Genomic DNA, 22780 nt, shown 5'->3' with positions numbered 1-22780 from the left:
CTTGTTTTAAAACATGAATCTTCCTAACTTAGATTTAAGACAAATGATTTCTACGTCTCCTCCAGCCTCAAAAACAGATGACAAACCAATCGACACACCTGAGTTACTGACTCTGTTATATCCACTCACTCTCACTGGCTCTGTTTATTACTGATCACTGTGTAACTGCTGTAAATTCACAGTAACTGCCACCTCCTTACAAATGTTTATTGCATTAACCACACTTGTACAGACTGTATATAACTACCAATTGGTAGTTATATACAGTCTGTACAAGTGTGGAGAGTTAACTCTCCAGTCATGTTGATGGATTGCCTATATTGGCTGAAAATATTCATTTCCAGGAAAAAGACACAGGCAGACGATGCTTACAGGATGTGATGTGACAACACTAATGAAATATTGATGTGTCATAGTTGTCCAAGGCGTATTTCACTGTTATGGAAAAAGAAAATATTAAAATCATGATGACCAATTGGAGTGGTGATTTCTATGATTTTGTGTATATAATTTGGCATTTCTTACTGATGTAGGCCAAAAATAAGTACATGATATCATTTCATTCAGTTCAAAGGTTTATTTGCATGACGCACAAACAGACACAGTTGAAAGGTACAAATGTATCGTGCATGAAACGAATTCAAACGTGCTGCAGATGTGTGTCACAAGTTGATCTGGCTGTAGGCTGTGGTACTTGGCCAGAGGTGGCGCTGGTAGATTCGAGTCCATGTAAGTGCGCACAAAGTAAACTGCTCGCTTTAGTTGTGAAGCAAAATCGCTGAAATCGGAGTAATAACACGTGCGAGGGGAACGATAACGACGACAAGATTCCCCCGATCGTTTACTCTTGCTGTCCTGTGGACAACATCGGCGTGGTGTTAATTGTTTGTTTTCGCGTCGCGCATGAGAATATCACCAGGTAAACTCGCGATATTTTTAAACATTTTGTTGTTCAACAGCATCAAGACTGACGGAGTGTATTTGAGATAACCTCACAAGTGTCACAGATGACACATTTGGCGTTTTTTCCTGGTTTGTCGGTAGCAGCTCCTGAAATGCAAGTCTGCCACACATCTGTTCGACTAACGCCAGTTGATCTAAACGCCAGTAGATCTGGAACACCGGGTAGAAGTATAGAGCCACAGGTGGAGAGACAGCCAGGCAAAAACGGAGCCGCAAAAGATCCGTAGCAGAGTACTGGAGAAGAGCTGTCGTCGGGTGATGAAAAAAACCCCAGGTATTATTATTATTAGTAGTAGTAGTAGTAGTAGTAGTCCATAAAATGTTTTTTCCTAATGGCCCTCCATGCCCACAGGGTAGGGCTTTACTATGGGTGGGCGGTCTCTGCAGGGAGTGGGCTTGCCCGGCGCTTTTTAATCCAGATACGCACCCTACGTTCGGTAGGGTGCGTATCTGGATCCGGAGCTGACACGGCCAAGAGGGGAAAGAAGACACACCACCCAGCAACATGACTGCACCCAGCAACACCTACGACGTTATAGTGGTCGGCGCGGGCATATCAGGTAGGCTGCACGTTAGAAAACTTTAGTTTGGTGTGCAGGCTGTGCGGACGAGCTGAGCAAATAAACTGATTTAAGCCAAAGCTTCGAACAGAGCTTCCACAGTGGAAGAAGCTGTGCGTGCGTGCGTGCAGAGTGACGGAGAGTTTTTCATTATTCGTAGTGTTTTTCTTCTTCTTCCGTGAGGCTACCTCCCCTCTCCTCCTCTCTCCAGCTCTTTCACCTCTGTATCACCGCAGCAACAGCAGAGCAAGTTGAGCAACAGCTAATCAACCAGCGCATACTTTGTGTTACATAAGAGGACGTGAGCTGTATGGAGGGCCAGGAGTGAGGAAATAAATGAATGAAATACGTTATTAAATAAATAATTAAATTTGTCATTAATTAATTAAAATTTAAATTAATTAATTAAATAAATGTTTAAATAATTAATTAAATGCCCATTAATTTCATTTAAAACATTGAATAAATTATGTGTTTATTTATTTCAAATTGTATTTAATTATCAACACATTTAATCAATTATTTAATGATGTATTTATTTAATTCATTTTGACAGTCCTGACCCTGCGGCTCTCTTCATGAATTACTTTTATCTGCCAACCTCACCCATCAAACTCAGGGGGTGGGGTTAATGGTGTTCGAGTAAAAACCATTGCTTTGGCCTGGTGGCCAGTCTTTTTATTGGACATTTCTCTAACTAACTGAACTTGCCTTTAAATACCCTGTTTGTATGTCACCGAATACAGTTTAAATATTTTTTTTAGCCGAGAATGTAGAGGTTTAATCTTCAGATATCTGGTCGGTTTGTCAAGATCGAGCCTATTTGCAAAAGTGCTCCGATGATTTCGGAGATGTCTGCCCCGCCCAGTCTCACAGCAAAACCTGTGACATACCCATACTCCATATCCCAGAGGTCAGTGTATGACAAGCTGTTTATCTACTGTATACTCTGTGGTTGGTGAGCCAGTGCTCAGTGCTTTACTTGTTAGCTCTTCCTCCCCACATGATCAGCTGGTTGGCTGGTTTGTGATTTGTTGAGAACCTCAATCCCCCCTGCCCCCCTCTATTTTTTTCCCCAGAGCTCTCTCAGTTCATTTGAAAAGCAAATGTTATGTAATTTTATTTAAGAGTTGCATGCCTACCTAAAAGCTAATCAGTGTAAATGCACAACGGAAAACAATTAAAGTGGGAATACCTGTTGATGGTATAACAGTGTCCTAACTAGCATAAGAGAAACCAGATTTACTTTAAAAATAAACAAAGAAGTTCAAATCTTTGTCTTTCTTATCAGATTTTCCAAACGATCCTCTTGATCTGGTTTTGAGTGATCTAATAGAGCGCAAAAACAATGTTTTTCTTTGAGAAGGGGATTTTTGGAAGCCTTTTTTGTCATTTATTTTAAAAGACCTTTAAAATCCCTGTGTGCCTTTTGCTATTGCTTTTTTTACAAGTACAGAAAGCACATATATTGCTTGAATCCTTATGTTTAAGTCCTGTTGGTGTCTCTGTCCTTCTGCAGGTTTGAGTGCTGCAAAGCTGTTGAAAGCCAGTGGGCTCGATCCTGTAGTGTTGGAAGCCAGAGACCGGGTTGGTGGTCGTACCTTCACTGTGCAGGTAAGGCAAAGAGTGTCAATACTACTGTAGGAGCGGCTCATAAAAGAGACAATCAGTAACAGTAATATAAATGCTTTCCAGCCTTTTTAATTTTACAACCAAGATAGTGTATCTATTTCTTTTAATGGGCATACAGAAAAAAAATGACATTTATATTCAAGTCATTTATGAGCGTAGAAGTGCAAGCATAGATCAGTTAGCCTTTTCAGAAATATCTGTGACATTTCTTTCTTTTTTGTCATGATCTAATTGTGAGTATGTGTCTTTTAGAATAAGGAGGCAAAGTGGGTTGATCTAGGCGGTGCCTACATTGGACCGACACAGAACCGCATCCTCCGTCTGGCCAAAGAGTACGGCATAAAGACCTACAAAGTCAACGAGCAGGAGAACTTGGTGCATTATGTTAATGTGAGTGTCTTTTTTTTATTGCAGATAATTTTCTATTCCAAGCTCTCTTGGTTTATGTTATGTCTGTGTAGTCTGTGACAGATCATGACATGTTCCAGATGTATTCTTCACTTTAAGTGATGGAGTAAATGATGACAATGTTCAGAAGATGATGCACCATATCCTGAGTCTGACCCATTATCCAATAGAAAGGAAATCCAAGTCTCTGCTACTTTTCTGGCATCACGCAGTAGGCATGGCAACAAGGATCTTTATCAACATTTTTCAATTGCCACTTTCTGCCGCTGGCACTTTTCCTGTCAGCTTGACTTTTGCATGAGCTAACAGAGCTAGCCTCTTTGCCATCAGCAGTAGAGTTTGAAGCATTTTTGGGGAATCTTTTTGTTTGCACTAAAAACAAATTTTTTACTTTGCACACAAAGTAAAACATTGTTATCATCATTGTTAACTTTAGTTCACTTGACTGTACCGTATTTACCGCACTATAAGGCGCACGTAAAATCCTTAAATCTTCACAAAAATCGACAGTGCGCCTTATAATCTGGTGCGCCTTATGTATGAATTTTGTTTTGTGCTTACTGACCTCGAACCGGTTTTATGTGGCACACTATGCTCAAAAATCTGTCAAAAAAAGATTTTTAGTGCCACTTTTTGGAGCATTACGGTTACCGTTGCCAGGAGCCTCGCGGAGTAATACGTACTGTGCTTCAACACAACATTACCGTGTTGTGTGTGTGTGTGTGTGTGTGTATAACGACTCCAAAATGGCACCCGTGAAGAGACACGCTTACGAAGCTGATTTTAAACTTTGAGCAATTAGTTATGCAGAAGAGAATGGAAATAGAGCAGCTGCGAGACAATTTGGCATTAATGAGTCCATGGTGCGCAAGTGGAGGAAGCAAAAAGATGACCTAAAACAAGTAAAGAAGACCAAAAGGAGTTTCCGAGGGAACAAGGCGCGATGGCCGCAGTTAGAGGACAAAATTATCAATTATCATCATCTTTCCTCCCCACTGCTGTCAGACTCCATAATAAAGACTTTAACTGATCAAGCACACACATCCATACATATGCAATAATACTAAGTGCAATAATCCTTTCTGTCATCGTTGTATTTTTACTCAGTTGTATATAGTATTTGTATTTGTATTCTATTTTTATCTTATTGTATATTTATTTTATTTTATTCTACTGTATATAGTATTTTATTTTATTCTATTCTGTACAGTTGTGTACTGTATTTATTCTTATTGTATTCTAATTTTTGCCTCATAACTTTTGCACTGTCCACTTCCTGCTGTGACAAAACAAATTTCCCACGTGTGGGACTAATAAAGGTTATCTTATCTTATCTTATCTTAAATTGAACAGTGGGTTATTGAACAGAGAACAGCAGGTAGAAGTGTCTCTACAGTCTCTATTCGACTCAAGGCAACAGCGGTAGCACGTGACATGCAGATCAAGACTTTCGAGGGGGACCTTCTTGGTGCTTCCGTTTTATGAAAAGGCATAATCTCTCAATCCGCACAAGAACTACTGTCTCACAGCAACTGCCAAACGATTACAAAGAAAAGCTGGTCATTTTCCGCACGTACTGCCAGAATAAGATCACTGAAAAGAAGATCCGGCCAGAACACATCACTAACATGGACGAGGTCCCCTTCACCTTTGACATCCCCGTGAACCGTACTGTCGAGAAAACAGGGACCAGTACGGTATCTATACGCACCGCAGGGAACGAGAAGTCATCCTTCACTGTAGTTCTGGGCTGCCAAGCTAATGGCCAGAAACTACCACCCATGGTCATTTTCAAGAGGAAGACTTTGCCAAAAGAAAAGTTTCCGGCCGGCGTCATCGTCAAAGCTAACTCAAAGGGCTGGATGGATGAAGAGAAAATGAGCAAGTGGCTGAGGGAAGTTTATGTCAAGAGACCGGATGGCTTTTTCCACAAATCTCCGTCTCTTTTGATCTATGACTCCATGCGCGCCCATCTCACCGAGGCTGTCAAAACCCAAGTGAAGCAAACTAATTTGGAGCTTGCCGTCATTGCGGGTGGATTAACCAAAGAACTCCAACCACTAGATATTGGTATCAACAGGTCGTTTAAAGTTAAATTGCGAGCTGTGTGGGAGCATTGGATGACAGAAGGCGAACACACATTCACCAAGACAGGGAGGCAACGCCGAGCGAGTTACGCCACTATCTGCCAATGGATCGTGGCTGCTTGGGCTAAGGTATCAGTCTCAAGTGTCGTCCGAGCTTTCACGAAGGCTGGAATAATCACTGAACAGCTAAGTAACAGCAACGAGACTGATTCAGATAATGATGAGAGGGATCCGGGCATGCTTGATGCCGAAATTGCCCAGCTGTTTAACTCAGACACTGAAGGTGAAGAGTTTGATGGATTTGTGGAAGTTGAATGAACTGGAAATGTAAGTGTATTGTTCAATATTTGATGTTTAACAGCTTAACAATGTTAATAGTTACTGTGAATGAGTTGGTTAAATTTTAACTCATCCGATTGTTTTATTCTGCTGAATGCACTTTAAACGCCTTTTAATCCGGTGTGAGAGGGATCCGGGCATGCTTGATGCCGAAATTGCCCAGCTGTTTACCGTAACTCAGACACGGAAGGTGAAGAGTTTGAGGGAATTGTGGAAGTTGAATGTACCGTACTGGAAAAAGTATATTTTTCAATATTTAACATGTTACAGCTTAACAGTGTTAAGAGTTACTGTGAATGAGCTTAATAAAGGTCGAGTTATTTTTTTGTTTGTCTTAATGCGCCTTATAATATGATGCGCCTTATGTATGAAAACAGAGCCAGTCTTCAACAGTGCGCCTTATAATCTGGTGAGCCTTATAGTGCGGTAAATACGGTAATCTGCTAAATTAGCCACTCCCCCCACACACGGTCGTACAGAACATATATACTCAGTGGAGGAGCTTGTTAATGATCTCAAGACTAGGAACAGTCACCAAAAACACCAATGGTTACACACTGGTTGTAATGGTCTAAAATTAGAGAATAATGTGGCTCAGGAGGTAGAGCAGGTCATCTATTAATCAAAAGGTACGGGTACATTAGACATGCTAAAGTGCTTTGAGCGTTCAAGTAGAATAGTAATGTGCTGTATAAGAACCACTCCATTTACCATATACCGAATCTTGCAGCGCTCACAAGGTTCCCCCTGCTCAAGAAGGCACATTTACAAACCCCTCTTAAGTTTGCCAGTGAACACCCAAAAAATTTAGAGAAGCCTTGGAAGAAAGTAATGTAATCAGATGAAAACAAAATCGAGCTCTTTGACAACAACTTAACCCACAGTGTTTGGAGGAGGAGAAGTGATGAGTATGACCTAAAGAACACAATCTCCACAGTCAGAGGTGGAAATATTGTGTTTTGGGCTGTTTTTCTGCTGTGGGTACAGGATGACTTCACCGTATAGAGGGGCCAATGAATTGGACTATGTGCCGTAAAATCTTGGACAAGAGTCTTCTTCCATCGGCCAAAAAACTGAAGATATGAATGAGTCTTCCAGCATGACAATGACCCAAAATATACCACCAAAGAAACATAGGAGTGGCCAACGAAGAAGAATGTTAAGTTCATTTTGCAGCTTAACCATTCTCCAGACCAGACCTTTCTACCAGTCCTGTAGAAAATGTGCTGTGGGGGTCTTTAAAACCTAAAGCATTTAGAGATTTTCTGTAAAGAGGAGTGGGCCAAAATCACTCCTGAAATGTGTGCAAACCTAATGACCAACTACAAGAAATATCTTACCAAAGCTCACACTGAGCTCAGGGTTTTATTTGATTTGATTTGATTTTTTTTTTGGACAGTGGTTTGGGGGAAAAATGAAAAATGAAATATCTGGAAATACTGGAAATGCCATCACTGTCACCCTTCACAGAGCGCTGAGCCATCTGGCTAACAGGAAGAGCTATGTGAGGATGCCCTTCGTGGACTACAGCTCAACATTCAACTCTATAATCCCAGACATCCTTATCACCCAACTGAGAATAAAAAGGCTGCGCAGAGGGTAATTAATACTGCCAAAAAATAATTGGCTGTCCTCTGCCACCCCTTCAGATCCCCCCTGCCACCTGTTCCTAGGTTCAAGCTCGGTAAACACCCTGGTAAAGAACCCCCAACAGTGTCTGCACTTCCTCCTTGTCCCAAGGAAGAAAAACCTGGACTAGAACCAGAACTTATTAAACAGGAAAAAACAACAACAAGAGAATAATCAGAATCTGAAAATTTCACAAAACACTTGACGCATCAAACACTGGAGGATAGCAAACAGGAACAGAGACATGAGACACAGACAGTCTGACAAAGGACAAAGAAAACACTATGACAATATATACACAAAACAGATCTTGAACAGATCTTAGAATGCTATAATAATCACAGTGAAACTATCAGATAATGTAAAACTGTTTGCATTGTATGTTGGTCTCTCACATAATGAATGCTCTGCAAGATAGAAATCCAAGAAATCTTTAGACTGACTTCAGAGGTGGTGTTTAGATATGATTTATTATCTTACACCTGGGAACCAATCCCTGCATCGGCAGTTCACAGCAATCAGTCTTTATTACCTATATTTTTATACCGTGTGTGTGTGTGTTAGTGTTTTACTACATTAGTAAAATTTTAAAATTGTTGTTGGTAAATCACAAACACCTTGACTGAGGCAGGTGAGGCCTGCAGTTCTTGAGATGTTGTTCTGGATTCTTTTGTGACCTCCTGGATGAATCATTGATGCACTCTTGGAGTAATTTTAGTAGCCCATTTGTGAATAACAGCTCTCCACTTGGCTCAGTCTTAGAAATGGTTTTCCAGACCGATAGTTGTCAGCAGATTAGTCTTTCAGCTGTTTTTGAGTTTCTTCAGATCATGGCATGACGTGTCGCTTAGCCTACTTTACTTTGTCAGACGGGTTCTACTTGAGTGATTTCTGGATTCAGCAGTTATCAGACCTGAGTGTGGCTAGTTGAAACTGAACTTTCCAAAGTTCAACTTTCCAAAAAATGTGGTTGATCACAGTAAATTCACGATTTAGGACATGGTAGGTTTGTTTAGCCTTTTCCTTACTAAATTAATGTATTAATTAATCGAATCTAATAATAATTTACTAAATTTTAAAACTAAATGTAGTTTAAGAAATGAGAAATTAAGAAGAGCAAACATTTTCCCAGTACTGTATATTACAATAGGCAGTAAAATAACTATTGATAATAGATGTTTGTTTCAAAGTCAGATAAGAGCGTACAATATAATTTGGGTAAAAGGCTAAGGGCAGTGATTAGCATTTTCTGTGGTTCTGTGAAATCTTTATCTTTAGATGGTTGTCATAAAGTCCTCCTCTGCAGTACAGTCACCTTTGTCTTCAAGTAGCGTTCTTTGGTCCTCTCATTGAGGACAGGATCTTAATCTCGAGACTTCCAGGCCATATTCGGCACAGATGTTTCTGTACACTATGCCGGCCACTTGGTTATGGCATTCCATGTATGCCCTGCCTGCTAGCATCTTGCACCCTGCTGTTATGTGCTGGATTGTCTCAGGGGCATCTTTACACAGCCTGCACCTGGGGTCTTGCCTGGGGTGATAGAGCCCAGCCTCTATGCTTGTTCCGGTGCTGCCATGATTAGCGCCTCTGTGCTGTCTTTCAGTCCAGCTTTGTCCAGCCACTGTGGTACTGACACTAACTAGCCTCTGACCTCCTTCCTTAAGCTTAGCATACAACCTTAGGGCTTAAAGTTGGCCTCTAGTGTTGTCCACCACATCCCCATTGAGTTCCTGATAGTTCCTGATAAATTTACATTTAGTTTCTTCTTAGGGTCCTGTTGATCTTGTACAGGTCTAGGCATTCCAGCATCCAGTTGTGGGGCATCAAGTTGTAGGCCTTCTTGTAATCAATCCAGGGAGTGCACAGGTTTGTCAGCCTAGTCTTGCAGTCTCGGCTGACTGCTCGGTCTACCAGTAGCTGGTGTTTTTCTATGTCTCTGGTGTACCTCTTTAAGCAGCTGGCTAAGGCTGTGAGTCTTTGCTTGGCAGTTTCCAAGGCCTCAGGTATTGGACAACTTGCTGTACTTCTTAGGCACCTTCTTTGTCGCACCTTTCTGCATCTCCGATAGTTGGCTAACCTCCCTCCGTGCCACCTTGATGCCTCCAGTCTCCTTTAATGCAGTAATAATGCAGTTACAGCTGCATTGTTTTACAATGAAATGAAGAACTAAACAATTTTGATATTCTTTTTGTTTTGTTTTTTCCTTTGGCTCTATTACAGTGGTATTACATTACACAACACAATAAGTTAGGAGACTGTAAATAATAGGAGACATTATTAGTTTAAGCTGCAGCTGCAGACCAAGACAGTACAGTGTAAGTGTTATTCCAGAATTGTCTCTGAGCTGACAGCTCTGTGAGGCTTGGGCATTTCCACAAAGATGTATAGACAGTTTTTTTCTCTTTCAAAGAAGTTTGTGTTTAATAAGGTTTGAAATAAATGTTCCTGTCAAGCAAAGCTCTCAATACTCAAGCTCTCAAATAATCTCTCTAGCGTATGACGCTAGAGAGATTATTTGAGATTCCATCAACACACATAAATGAATGTACTCAAACCATTGTTATCCTCCACATAGCAAAGGGAACTTTGCTAGAAAGCAACAAAAATGAATCTCTAGTTACAATTGTGGTGTGGCAACACTTTAGTGGTTTTAAACCCACTGCATCTACCCCTGACTGTCACCTCTGTGTTTGTATGTCTTTGTGTGTGATTGAGAAATGCAGAAATAAACTAGACCAGGCATAAAAATTATGGCTTTAGATTATGGCTACTCTTATCACATTTAATGATTCAGTATCTCTGATTCAGTTGTAAACATTGCACAAGCTATTACTCCACTTTCTCCACCACTCTTCAAACTGCTTTCACGGTCAGTTAGAGGTCAACTGAAACAAATCTTTAATGGCAAATGCTGAAATGTTGTTCTTTGAATGCTGCCATCATTAAGCACAGCTTTTATAAGCAATGGTTATTTGATGATTGAAGAATATTGTTTTGGTGATGATGGCCGCAATCATGTGTCCAACAGGGAAAGTCTTACCCGTTCAAAGGCTCCTTGCCTCCCATGTGGAACCCCATCGCTTTGATGGACTTCAACAACCTCTTTAGAACAATGGATAAGATGGGCGAGGAGGTAAAGCAGTTCTCACTATTAATGAGTATTCTTATTAATAAGCATTCTAGATTGGTTTACTGGACAGGTTGCACACCTGCTACATGCCTGACTCATGCTGAACACCCTCCTGCATTTCAGATTCCCAGAGACGCTCCCTGGAGAGCTCCCCATGCTGAGGAGTGGGACAAGATGACCATGCAGGAACTCTTTGAAAAACTCTGCTGGACCAGGTAACATGTTCAAAATGTTTCCCGTTTGTGCAGAGAATAGGTCTAGCTATTCATCCTGTTATCTCGTTTATATCCAGTTTAAAGTTTTATTGTTAAATCATGTGACACAAATGTTGAAGGTGGTCTCTAACAAAAGAAATGTCGTTTTATTTTCTAATATCTCATATGAGTCAGCGAGGCTGGCTGGTGGAGTGATAGGTTATAACCTAATGTTAGCAACCTCAGTTACTAAGGTTTCATGGGTGCAGCATTCTGCACAACAGACTTGGCATGAAATGCTAGAATTCCACTCACTGAAGCTGGAAGTAAAATTAACGCTCTTTGGTTAATTTTGGTTAATTGGCTAATTCCAATAAAATGATCTCCAACACCACAGTCACAGTTAAGAGGTCCAGTTCAGTGACTCAAACTTGCAGAGGTGGAAATGGTTACAGCTTCCTGTGTCAGCACTAATAAGAATAAGAATTCTCATCCCTGCAAAAACTTTGAAAACGGATGCTGAAGGTTGTAGCTGTTTCATAGAGGTTTTTGGTGGAGAAGCTTCAGTATATGATGCACTGTGAGTGAGAATGTTTTTGATAATCTAATTACTGTGTAAATTTAAAATATGCAGCTTATAAAAGTAAATGACAACAGTCCTGCACTAATTAAATGATTGTACTGCTCCAGCGTTTGAATTAATCCTGTAATGTATCCTATATTAAACTAAAATAAAACTTTAGTTCAACTTTGAAACTGCTCAAATGTAGATTATGTGCAAGTCTCTGCTGGAAAAGTAGGACAAGCAAGCAGAAATCCCTGACATGGTGATTTATTTGTGCTTTGTTCACACTCTTACAAAATATAAAAATTGTGACTGGGGTACCTGCAGTATTTAAAGACTTCTTACCTTCCATGTAATCCCTCCCAGAACTGCTCGTCGCTTCGCCACACTGTTTGTCAACTTGATCGTGACCGCTGAACCCCACGAGGTGTCAGCTCTCTGGTTACTCTGGTACGTCAAACAGTGCGGAGGAATAATGAGGATCTGCTCCACCACCAATGGAGGACAGGTATATCTGCCCAAAATTATACCTACTGATTCAGAACAACAGACTGAAAGAATTCGTTTTTTTGTATATCTGTCTGAACAAACAGAATATTCTCTCGGCGTGCCAAGAAGTGGACTTGCGTTCTCTGCCTCTCACACAGATTCATTCAGTGATTCAGAGGAGCAGTGTGAACGTCAGAGGGAGATCCCTCACAGCCCAGTCTCCTTAGTCTGGCCTGAATAAGATGCTGTCCACACAAAAGATGTTTTCTTGGAATACTCAGGGCGTCTTTTCTGCTGCCGTTCCTCAAGCTGAGGGCCTTGTTCCCATAGCCACAAAGGCTTTGGTAAACAAATGACAAACAGTAGTGCAGTCGGCTCCTTCCTGTTTGCTCCACATTTAAAGCTTACACACCTTGTGGATGGTGCATACATAGGGGTGTTTGAAGTATTTACGCATAGTCATCTTAAACATATGGATATGCTATTGGTATGCATTGCTTCGAGTGCAGCTGCACTCCTCCTGCAAAACTGCAAATGTGTCTTTAATCAAACAAGACAAGAAGAGGCTCACCTCGTTTCACCGCCCAGGACTGATTCAGGTGTAGCTCGTGCTTTCACAGCGACTGCTTGACAAATTCATCCAAATGCCACAGAGGAATGCACACAATGTGTTTCTGGTCAGGGATGAGAGAGATGTTGACACTAACCACATGGAAATGGTTTTGTGTATCGGAGCTTTGACAGCCCAAACCTCTCTACCTCCTCACTGTCATCTTCATCATTTAACATTTGCTGGCCTGGCTTTATGAACGTGTTTCTTTTGAATTAAGATGCAGAAATTTGTAGTGAAGGAAATGAAGGCGGACTGAGGATAACCGGTGTGTATCACCAGGATAAATCAGGGGATTTTATCGGCTTCATTCCAAACTGGGAGTTTATTAGCCTTGCCGAGGGGTACCCAGAGGGGGATCAGAGTCACTTCCACCCAATATAAATAGAAACCAGTGTTGCTGCATCTGCTCTCCCTGTTGGTGCTCACTGAACTCTGCTCTCTTTGTGTCTCAAGGAGAGGAAGTTTGTAGGAGGTTCGAATCAGGTGAGTCAGTGCATGGCGAGGGAGCTGGGAGACCGAGTGAAGCTGCAGTCTCCAGTCTACAGGATCGACCAGACCGGAGACATGGTTGTGGTGGAGACCGTGGACAAGCAGACCTACAAGGTGAGTTGAGTATATCACCAGTATTTCCTTTGAAGTACTATTCTTTAAGGACACTTTTTATGTCTTTCCTTACATATTCTGCTTTAGTCAGAAATATAATATTGAGCTGGAAATGAGCATTTAAAGTCCAGTCTAGTAAATATTCGAGGAGCTCGATTAATGTTTATTAATGGTATCTAGCACCAAATCATCTCATGGCACACCGCACTAAATGGTCAAAGGGATTACAACAAGATGGAGAGAAACCCCTTTGAGCAGAACTTGGAAAAAGTGAGGATAAAATAATGAGAGGAAAATAGAGGAAATGCACTCAGAGCAACATGGAAGGTCCCTCATCAGCATGTATCACAGAGAGGTGGTTCTTATACTTTACCCTAACGTTTTCCAATTTGTGATACTTTGTACTTTTATGTCCCTGCATTTCAGAGGGAAATATCTAACTTAACTCACATTCATCTGTGTGATGGCTGTAAAGGGAGACATTTTAAAACAGGAAATAAATAAATATATGTGCAGATGTACGTACAATCCTGATTCTGAAAAAGTTGATGCTGTGTAAAAATGTCAAATAAAAATAATGCAATTATTTTCAATCTCATAAACGGAGCATAGAAAGTGCAAATGGATATTGGCTCATTTTGAACTTGATGGCAGCAACTGTTCTCCAAAAAGTTGCGTTGGGGCCATGTTTAAGACAGTTTAGCATCGCCTCTTCTTTTAACACCTCCTCAGCAACTGAGGAGAGCAGGTACTAAACCTTTGGGAGCAGGAAGTTGTCTCATTCATGTTTGATTATATATGTCAACAGTTCTGGCTCTCTGTCATATATCTGTTTTTTTTTTTTTTTCATTTCATAATGCTCCAAATTAGTGAAAGGTCTGGACTGCAGGCAGGCCGGTTCAACACCCCAACTCTTTTACTTCTGCTGAAGCCTTTCTGTTGATTTCTCTGACCACAGAACAGTTTCCACTTTGCCTCAGTCTGTTTAAAATGAGCTTTGGCCCAGAAATGATGGCGGTGTTTCACCATCATGTTCACATGATAGAGCTTTAACCTGTATTTGTGAACAGTACAGTGTTCATAGACAGTGATTTCCAGAAGTGTTCCCGAGCCCTCCCAGTGATTTCATGACAATCATGCCTGCTTTAGTGCAGTGATGCAGCAGGGCCCAAAGGTCACGGGCATCCATTATTGATTTTCAGCCTTATCCTTTGCACACAGAAATTCCTCCAGATTCTTGGAATGTTTTGATGATATTATTCTTTTCAGTTTGATGTTGAGGAACATTTTTCTGAAATTGCTCCACAGTTTGTAGACACAGTTTTGGGGGTTTTTGCAGAGCATCTCTGAGATGCTCTTTTTATCGCTGGTCGTGTCACTTTGAGACATGTCACTGCCATCAAATTCAAAGTGAGCTTTTTGTTTCTGTAAATGATAATAGTAGATTTCTGATATTTTTCTGTATAAGTGAATAAAAGATGGCTTTCTGAGATCGGCAAGTCACTGCATTCTGTTTTCATTTACAGTTTACACAATGTTACAACTTTCTGAAACTGGGTTTGTAGACACAATTGATTAGTTCAGTCCAGTGGTTCCCAACCTTCAAATGGCCCACAAAACAAATAGTCAGAATGACTTTGCTTATATGGATACATCACCGTTAACGAGCTGATAAGATAATGAATAATGACGCTGCTCTTATGTTTCAGTAGATTGTGAATGCAGGACTTTCCTTTTCCTGTTTTCCTGTTACTGCAGCCATGTTTCAAATAACTGTTATAGTGTTTGTTTGATTTTATTATGTATTAGGAAATGAAACAGATACTATATTTATACACTAGGTAATGTGAGATAATGCAGTCTGAATATGAAACATCCATGTATCTGTAAAACAGTAACTGCTTCACAGTGTTACTCACAAACTTCACTGGCACTGCTGCTCTTTGGCTGCCATCTACTGGCTGCTTGGAAAAAAGCAGTTAAAATGTACATGATCTGTGTTACTTTGTTGATTAGGTTGAATGTTTTCATTTATGGTCAGATGTTCCATTGTAATGAATTATGGGACAGCATTTTCTCCCCTCTTTTCATAAAGGATAGTCCAGTGTATCCTATATTAAAGGAAGCACTGAAGCCTCTTTCCTTAGTATTTGGAGAATTGCAACATCTCTTACTATGGCTGATGACTACCATGCAGATACTTCTGGGTCACATCTTTCAGTTATAAACAGACTATTGGTACGCACTGTGTACTGTCTCTGTCTCTGTGTTAGGCCAAGTATGTGATCGTGGCCACACCACCTGCTTTGAATCTGAAGATGCACTTCAACCCTGAGCTGCCCCCGCTGAGGAACCAGCTGATCAACCGTGTTCCCATGGGCTCTGTCATAAAGTGCATGGTCTACTACAGAGAGAACTTCTGGAGGAAAAAGGGTACGCAGGAAGTGAAAACACAGAGAGAGCGAATGCTGTTCAAGATGATGCCATTTCTAACGTTTTATTGTGTTACCAGGTTACTGCGGCAGCATGGTGATAGAGGAGGAGGGCGCTCCCATCGGCTTCACCCTGGATGACACAAAGCCTGATGGGACTGTACCTTGTATTATGGGGTTGGTACAGAGCTTCAAACAGTTCTCTGTAATTGTGTATATTTTGTATAATGATTCCATATTGTACACTACATCGCCAAAAATATTTACCTGTCACAGGACAGCTTTCAGACCTGAGTTATAAGATTGGTTGGCAAGTGGTTACTGGAGGTTGCCAGATAGCGCTAAGTGATATCAGCAGCCCCAAAGAAGTATACAATGCTGCACCATGATGAGTGCTTTAGTCATCATTAGGGTGGAATACAAATTTTTTCACTAGCGACCTGTGATTATCAGAGGGTTACTGACTGGCCTGTAGGCTTGTGTCTCAGCTTTACCATCTGACTCTGACCTAGTATTCTCGCATGAGCTCCTACAAGAATTTCCATACAGTGTAGGACTTGTGCTTGAATGGAGCTAAACACAAGTGATAAAGTCATCCAACCAGCCACACATGCTCATGTAGTGTTTTCTCTTTTCACTCTCCCCCCCAGATTCATCCTTGCCCACAAGTGCAGAAAGCTCTCAAGCCTGTCCAAGGAAGAAAGGTAGACACCAGTGGACAGAGATGGAAAAAAACTCTCACGAGCTGTGAGATCAGTTTAATCCCAACTCCTGTGTTGTTGTGTTTAGGTTGAGGAGGATCTGTGAGATCTACTCCAAAGTGCTGGGCACAGATGAGGCTTTGCATGTGAGTTTGGGTGCAAAGTGGTACACAGTCATGTGGATACTGTGGAATCACTTGACTGACTGCTCATGTGCCTGCTTGTTTCCTGCAGCCGGTGCACTATGAGGAGAAGAACTGGTGTGAAGAGGAGTACTCTGGAGGCTGCTACACAGCCTATTTCCCCCCAGGAATCCTTACTCAGTTTGGCAGGTGAGTCTCTCTCACACGTGTACACACACAAAAAAATAAACATAAATATGAAAGTGTGATCTTTTCATTTCAATTAACTTAATTTATTTGAATGTGTCAGCTCCTGGATATTAATGGCTAATGTATTGTAGCAGGCTCACCCGGACGACTCGCCTAAAGAAGGCCCCTGGACATTTGAAAGACTTTGTGTGGGGTGATGGGGTTGTTGGGGACAACTGACCCCTTCAGGTGCGGGCTATGTAGAGGGCTAGGGGGAGGGGCCGCTGGCCCAAAGGCTTATGGGTCTATACCTGATGTTAATGTTTCTAAGTTGTAGCGTTATAACGGCTGCTACAGTTAACATGTGTTGATTTGTCATTGCTGTTGTTAGTATGTAACATTACTGTAGCTGTGTGTTCTGTGCTTAGTGTGGCTGGCAGAGCACTGTGATTTTGAGCACCTCTCACTATTGCTGTGTGTGAAAGGGCATTCCTAATAAAAGGCTGTCCTTCCTGTAGTTTAGCGTTGAGGCTAGCGCAGGAACAGCAGGTTGAAACAGTCTCTGTCTCCTACTTCGCCTGAGCTCACCACAATATGTTTCAGCAGGATTTGCACTTATTTCTGCAAATCAGCGCCACTCGTACTCCATAAAATGACCCTGCCTGTCTGTGCACAGTTCCAGAGGGGACTCACTGAGATCACAACACTTTGTGTTGGATAATTATGTTTACCACACAAGCAATACTGTGATCTCATAATTCATCTTTTTTAAAGAAAAAAACTGACCGGTCCTGTTGGAGGCGTTCCTAACTGAATGGTGTTGTTGCTGCATTTCATGGGTTTTATTGGAGTGTGAACAAATGAATGCATTTTCAGTACAGCAGGACGTGTCCCCAGGATTTGCCCATTAAATCTATAAAACACAATCCAGTGCCGTGGCTGTTTGCAGGTATCTGATAGATTGCAACTGGTTTCATTTATTAGTCGAAGCTGCTTGTTGTACAGATCCTGGTGCATATGTTCACTATTAGAGTTTTGTTAACCTCCATATGAAAAACTGAAACTCCTTGTTAATCGTCATGTGAACCATATTTCATGTCTAAATGTCCTCACCAGATGTGCAAATGTGTTCTCACTCACAATGAAAAGTAAGCTGGAGTTGGAAACCTAACATTGTGCTTTTTTATACAGAGTAACTGTTTCACATACCGGGTGGTCCTGCAAGAAATAGAGTTAAAGAAAAAGTCCTTTCTTTGGTTCTTTTACGTTGAGCACAGTGGGGGTGGGAAGATTAATCCAAAGGAAATTCACTTTATGTTATATAATCCCATATTGCACTTATTCAGGTGAGATAATATTCTTAAATGAAGTGAATGCATGCTAAAGCTCAATGGTCAGTACAATGCTGGTGCATACATTAAAAATAAAACGTGTTTAAAACCTGTAAACCAGTTTAACCTCTGAAGCCTCTCCTGTTTCTCTCTTTTTTGCTCTTCAGAGTGCTGAGAGAGCCGGTGGGCAAGTTGTACTTTGCAGGCACAGAGACGGCCACCGAATGGAGTGGCTACATGGAGGGGGCCGTACAAGCTGGAGAGAGAGCAGCCAGAGAGGTCAGAGAGCATTTAAGTACCTGCTTTTCACTGCTACGTGTTAGCAAATACCAGTTCTTACCAGTTTAAACACCCTTAGAGGCAGGTTACTTATATATACCAGGTAGAAACCACTTAAATCATGCAGCTGGCACACCTATTAGTCACACCTCAGCCTGCTCCTGGTGTTTTGGATGCTCAGCCAGCAGTGCTGGGGGTCAGCTGATATCAAATCATGACATCCTCGCCTTTTCTCCCCTCTCATTTATGTCTGAGCACAGCTGACTGAAACAAACCATAGAATCAAAATGGTCCTCCCCACTCAGTCTTCTAAATCTCTCTTTAAGACACTCGCCTGCTGCTTGCACTTTATGTCCTTCTTCCAAGGCATTAACATTAGGTTTGGTTTCCTAAGATACTCCCCCATGTGTTCATGTTCCTCCATGTTTCTTAGCTCTGGCTCTGCTGCAGAGTAGGTCAGTTGCAGTAAAGGCCAGTCAAGCCTGAGTAGATTATCTGAGTGCATTAAACATAAACATACACTTATTCTTCTTTTTATTACTTAAGTTAAGTTGCTGTGTCGTGTCGTGTTGTATGTAGTGCCAACGTGGGACAGTTCCCCAATTTCATTGTGCTATTGTACTATGTATGACTGTGCAATGATAATAAAGAGTTATCTTATTAACATCACCCAAACTCAAAAATGTGTATCATGTTTAAAATTTAGACTGTTAGACTGTATTTTGATCCTTTTGAAGTCTTTGACTGACACCACCAATGTCTTTTCGCAGGTCATGTGTGCGATGGGTAAACTCCAACCTAATCAGATCTGGCAACCTGAGCCTGAGAACGATGTAAGAGAAGTCCTTATGCACCAAATTACAAGTTGGCCTTTGATTAAAAAAATGAACAATCAGTGGAGAAACACTCTGAAGTCTCTCGTCATGAATCCAAAACACTTTTTACCATAAATGACACTGTGAAAAAGATCATCTTGTAATAAATGAGAAAAAAAACTACCAGGCAAGACCATAATGTTTCTTGGGGTTGTAAACCAAGAGAGGTCATTTTCTCCCTCGCTTTCTATACAATCATTTTCAAGCAGAAGAGTTGCCCCCTGCTGGTCATGTAAAAAAATGCAGGTTTAAGACACCTTTGCATTGTTTACACATTTTGGACCCAAGATTACATAAGTTGTATATTGCCAAATCATCTATCAAGTATCTAGTTAATATCATGCACATGAAAAAGGCAGATATCTGATATCATCATTCCCTCCGTCCTGCAGGAAATCCGGGCACTCCCGTTTGTTACCACCTTCTGGGAGAGAAACCTGCCTTCGGTTGATGGTTTCCTCAAATTCTTAGGAGTCTCCACATTCCTGTCTGCTGCCGCCGCAGCTGGCTTGGTGGCCTACAAGAAGGGCATCATCCCCCGGAGTTAAACCACCCTGTCGTCTCACTCCTCCACATCTCAAGGGAACACGTCTCAATAGACACTTGTGTACTTCTAGTGCTTTATGGGCCCAAACTACAGAGTAGTGACCTACATAGGGTATACATTGTTTTTTGAGAAACACCGTGATGTGAGAAGGACTGCTCAGCTCATGCAAAAACACTAACACACTGTTACTCTGTCCACAAACGAAAGAGAGAATGAAGCAGGTGAGAAGGGCTGACTGAAAGGTGTTTGAGAGGAGGGACGAAAGCCTAACTTCAGTTTAAAACATGCAGACTCAGATTGTGAAACCAATGAAGGAAAAAAGATCAGAATCAGTTCGTAAGGGGAAACCTTCTCTGTCACTATTACTATCCCATACAATGCCAATGAAATCCACTGTGTCGATTATATGTGAGTTTATAAAAGTCGCCATGCTTACTGTGTGTATGAGCCTCGTCTGTGTCGCATGCTTCGGTGAGCATGCGTTCGTGAGCGTGTGGTCATCAAAGTTTCTGTACAAAGTTGCGAGCGCGTGTGCATGAGTTTACACTGTGTGTCTAATTACCGCTGCCTATTTTAGGTGCCAATTTATTCTGGCCAAGCAGCCGTAGCTGTTTGACGAAATCCAGTGACTTCAGAAGAGAAAAGAGCACCTAAAGTGAGTTGGTACTGCGTGAAATGGGCAATGTTGTTTCTCTTAAATTTTAATTTTATTTAAATCCCAAAGTGCAAATTATGTGCCCTAATATGAAATTACTGAATTCGTATAGCTAATTGTCTCCTTCATGGTGACTCCTTTCATATAAATCCTCTGTTTAAACTATAGTAAGTCTTAGGTATCAGCAAACACGGGCTACCAAATATGGCCACCAAAAATTAAGACGGTGCCAGTCTAAATGCTGAACCCATAAATTTAATAAGAAATCCTTAAACTAATGGTGACAATAATGATTACCGTATTATAAAGAATAATTAAACACTTCTCAGTTATAGTTACTTGTTGTTTTAACTCTTTACCCGCTTGTATAAATCGACCAGGAGTGACCTTGAATGCTTCAGGCTTATAGAACAAAACGACTGGTGTGCATCATAAGTTAGTGCGGGTGGTCTCTCCCTGTGCAACTAGACTTAGAAAAACCCAGAAACTGTTCTGATTGTCTTCAAACCACAACTTTATTGATATATGCTGAGGTGTCAAAACTCATCATCAAGGCTACAAAGGGGATGTCGTCAGTGTCTCTTTATGGAGTAAAGAGTTAAAGTTTATCCAGACTGAACACAGAGCAGGTACAGATGTTCAACAAATAGTTATGTTTTCTATATTTTTAATCTTCAAGTATACCAAATTTTTCATATCCATAGATAAAAGTGTGCACGTTTTATTAATAAGAGCTCAGAAGTGGGGCTAGAAGGTGAATGCAGCTTAGCTTTTTGTGACTTCTCAAACAATCTAGTTTTTTCCTGTAGTTTCTCTTCAACAGGAACTCTAGGCTCACGTACATAAGCCAGGAAGTGGTAAGACAGACCAGTTCACTGTTAGAATTTGTGGGATTTGTTGACAGACAAAAAGAAAAACTCATCCTAAGAATGAGAAGAGTCAGCCTTATTCTTTTAATGGAAATGTAGTGGTGTCCAGCTGCTAGTGTGGTAATCTATCGGTCAGTATGACGGAAGCATTTGAATGTATTTTCCTCACACTAGATAACACATGCATGGTGGTTTTGCTAAGGTAATCACATTTTTCACTTGTGTATTTTTACCTTTTCACATTCTCACTTCAGATAAACACGATCCCACCGGCTCTAAGGCGTCCTTGTAACAACTGTTTTGATTTGTTTAGGAAAAAGGAAACTGTCTTTTAGAGAAACTTTAAAGAAATGACATTCTTGCTGAAAAACTGACTCGCTGCAACAAAGGTTTAAGTACTGGCTGCTCAGCAAGCAGTGTCATCAGCAATCATTTGTCCGGGTAAAATCATTTGTCGGGGGTGTAGATGTGAAAGCCAACCTGCTGCACAGTCCTCTGTGTGCAGCTCTTTATGCCCACTACAAGAATCATGCTGTTCTTGTCCCAAAGATGTTTGTGAGTGTAGTTTATCTGTTGTGCCTTAATGGAAATTGTAACGTTTTTGTCATTTTATCGCAAGTGCCTGTGACTCTGACACTCTCAGCCCTCATCCCTCTTTTCCTCCCCCGCCTGCTCCGGAGGTGAGAGGTCAGATGGACCAGGTCATCGGTTCAAGGCATCATCTGCGCTCATTAACAGGGGTCAGCATTGTGTTCAAGTGTATCCGAAAACCTTTCATTTTAAAAGTTCCCCTTACCTGAGTTATGTCCTCACTGCAAACTTGACTCAGGTAAAGCCGGGTGTAAAAACACAGCATCAGAGCTCAGACTGTTGAGGTGATCCCTCTGCTTATCTCTGTGTCCGTGTGTGCTTCGTGTTGTCCCTGCAGCGCTTCTTCCCTCGTTGTGGTGTCCCTCTCCCGTCTGACCCTCAGTCCCAGTGCAGGTTTTATGTGCAGTTCTAGAAGTAATGATTGAATAATAATGTCACTTTTTGAACCATCACTAAAAGTGTTTGAGTTTATGGTTGGCTGAACAAACAAAGCCAGCAAATTCCATCCACCCTGTAGAAAAACAACAACAACAAACTACAGCACTCACAACAAACCATCAGCAGACGTGATGCAGCGTTATTCATTATGGGGTTTTTCTGGAGATGCCCCCCCTTCCTTTGTCCCTCTGTGCATATGAGCCTTCTTAACTATTCCTGTGACCTGCTCTTTGATGTCTTTGATTCCTCATACAAAGCTGGTGATATTTAACAAAATGTGAAATAAATCTTTTACTCGCCTTAACCTGATTTATTCTGGTGTCGTGTGTCATTATGTCGACTCAGAGCAGAGCTACAGCCCAACGGAGTGAAAACAGCGGTGTAATAGTTAAGAAAAATGTGGGGAAAAAATCATTAAAAGCTAGTCCAATGCCCAATGTGCCCAGGAAGAATAAAACTGCAGTTCCAAAAAGGACACTGTGTCATTTGTAAATAAAACCAGAATCCAATGATTTGCAAACAAGAGAACATATATG

At 41.2% G+C, this 22780-nt stretch overlaps 1 protein-coding gene across 1 annotated transcript; it reads left to right on the top strand.

Annotated features, from left to right (window-relative positions):
- Positions 1-1333: 1333 nt before the first annotated feature.
- LOC106675757 (amine oxidase [flavin-containing]) lies at positions 1334-22553 on the top strand. Its single transcript, XM_076875275.1, has 15 exons — positions 1334-1523; positions 3043-3137; positions 3408-3545; positions 10650-10754; positions 10875-10966; positions 11877-12018; positions 13066-13215; positions 15489-15648; positions 15728-15824; positions 16298-16351; positions 16437-16494; positions 16583-16680; positions 18158-18269; positions 19040-19102; positions 19537-22553. Exons 1-15 carry the CDS (start codon positions 1469-1471, stop codon positions 19690-19692), a joined length of 1575 nt encoding a protein of 524 aa, XP_076731390.1. The 5' UTR covers positions 1334-1468; the 3' UTR covers positions 19693-22553.
- The last annotated feature ends 227 nt before the right edge of the window (positions 22554-22780 follow it).

The sequence above is a fragment of the Maylandia zebra genome, linkage group LG16, assembly GCF_041146795.1.
Source record: "Maylandia zebra isolate NMK-2024a linkage group LG16, Mzebra_GT3a, whole genome shotgun sequence".
In the NCBI taxonomy this organism is placed as follows: Eukaryota; Metazoa; Chordata; class Actinopteri; order Cichliformes; family Cichlidae; genus Maylandia; species Maylandia zebra.
The sequence above is the reverse complement of the archived record's forward strand: the minus strand, read 5'-3'. Positions and strand labels throughout refer to the sequence as shown.

Excerpts from the sequence above, each read along its gene's own strand:
- LOC106675757 (XM_076875275.1), top strand. The coding sequence starts at position 1,469 with ATGACTGCACCCAGCAACACCTACGACGTTATAGTGGTCGGCGCGGGC. Across the intron at positions 1,524-3,042 it reads GGTCGGCGCGGGCATATCAG|GTTTGAGTGCTGCAAAGCTG; the intron begins GTAGGCTGCACG and ends GTCCTTCTGCAG. Across the intron at positions 12,019-13,065 it reads CCACCACCAATGGAGGACAG|GAGAGGAAGTTTGTAGGAGG; the intron begins GTATATCTGCCC and ends TTGTGTCTCAAG.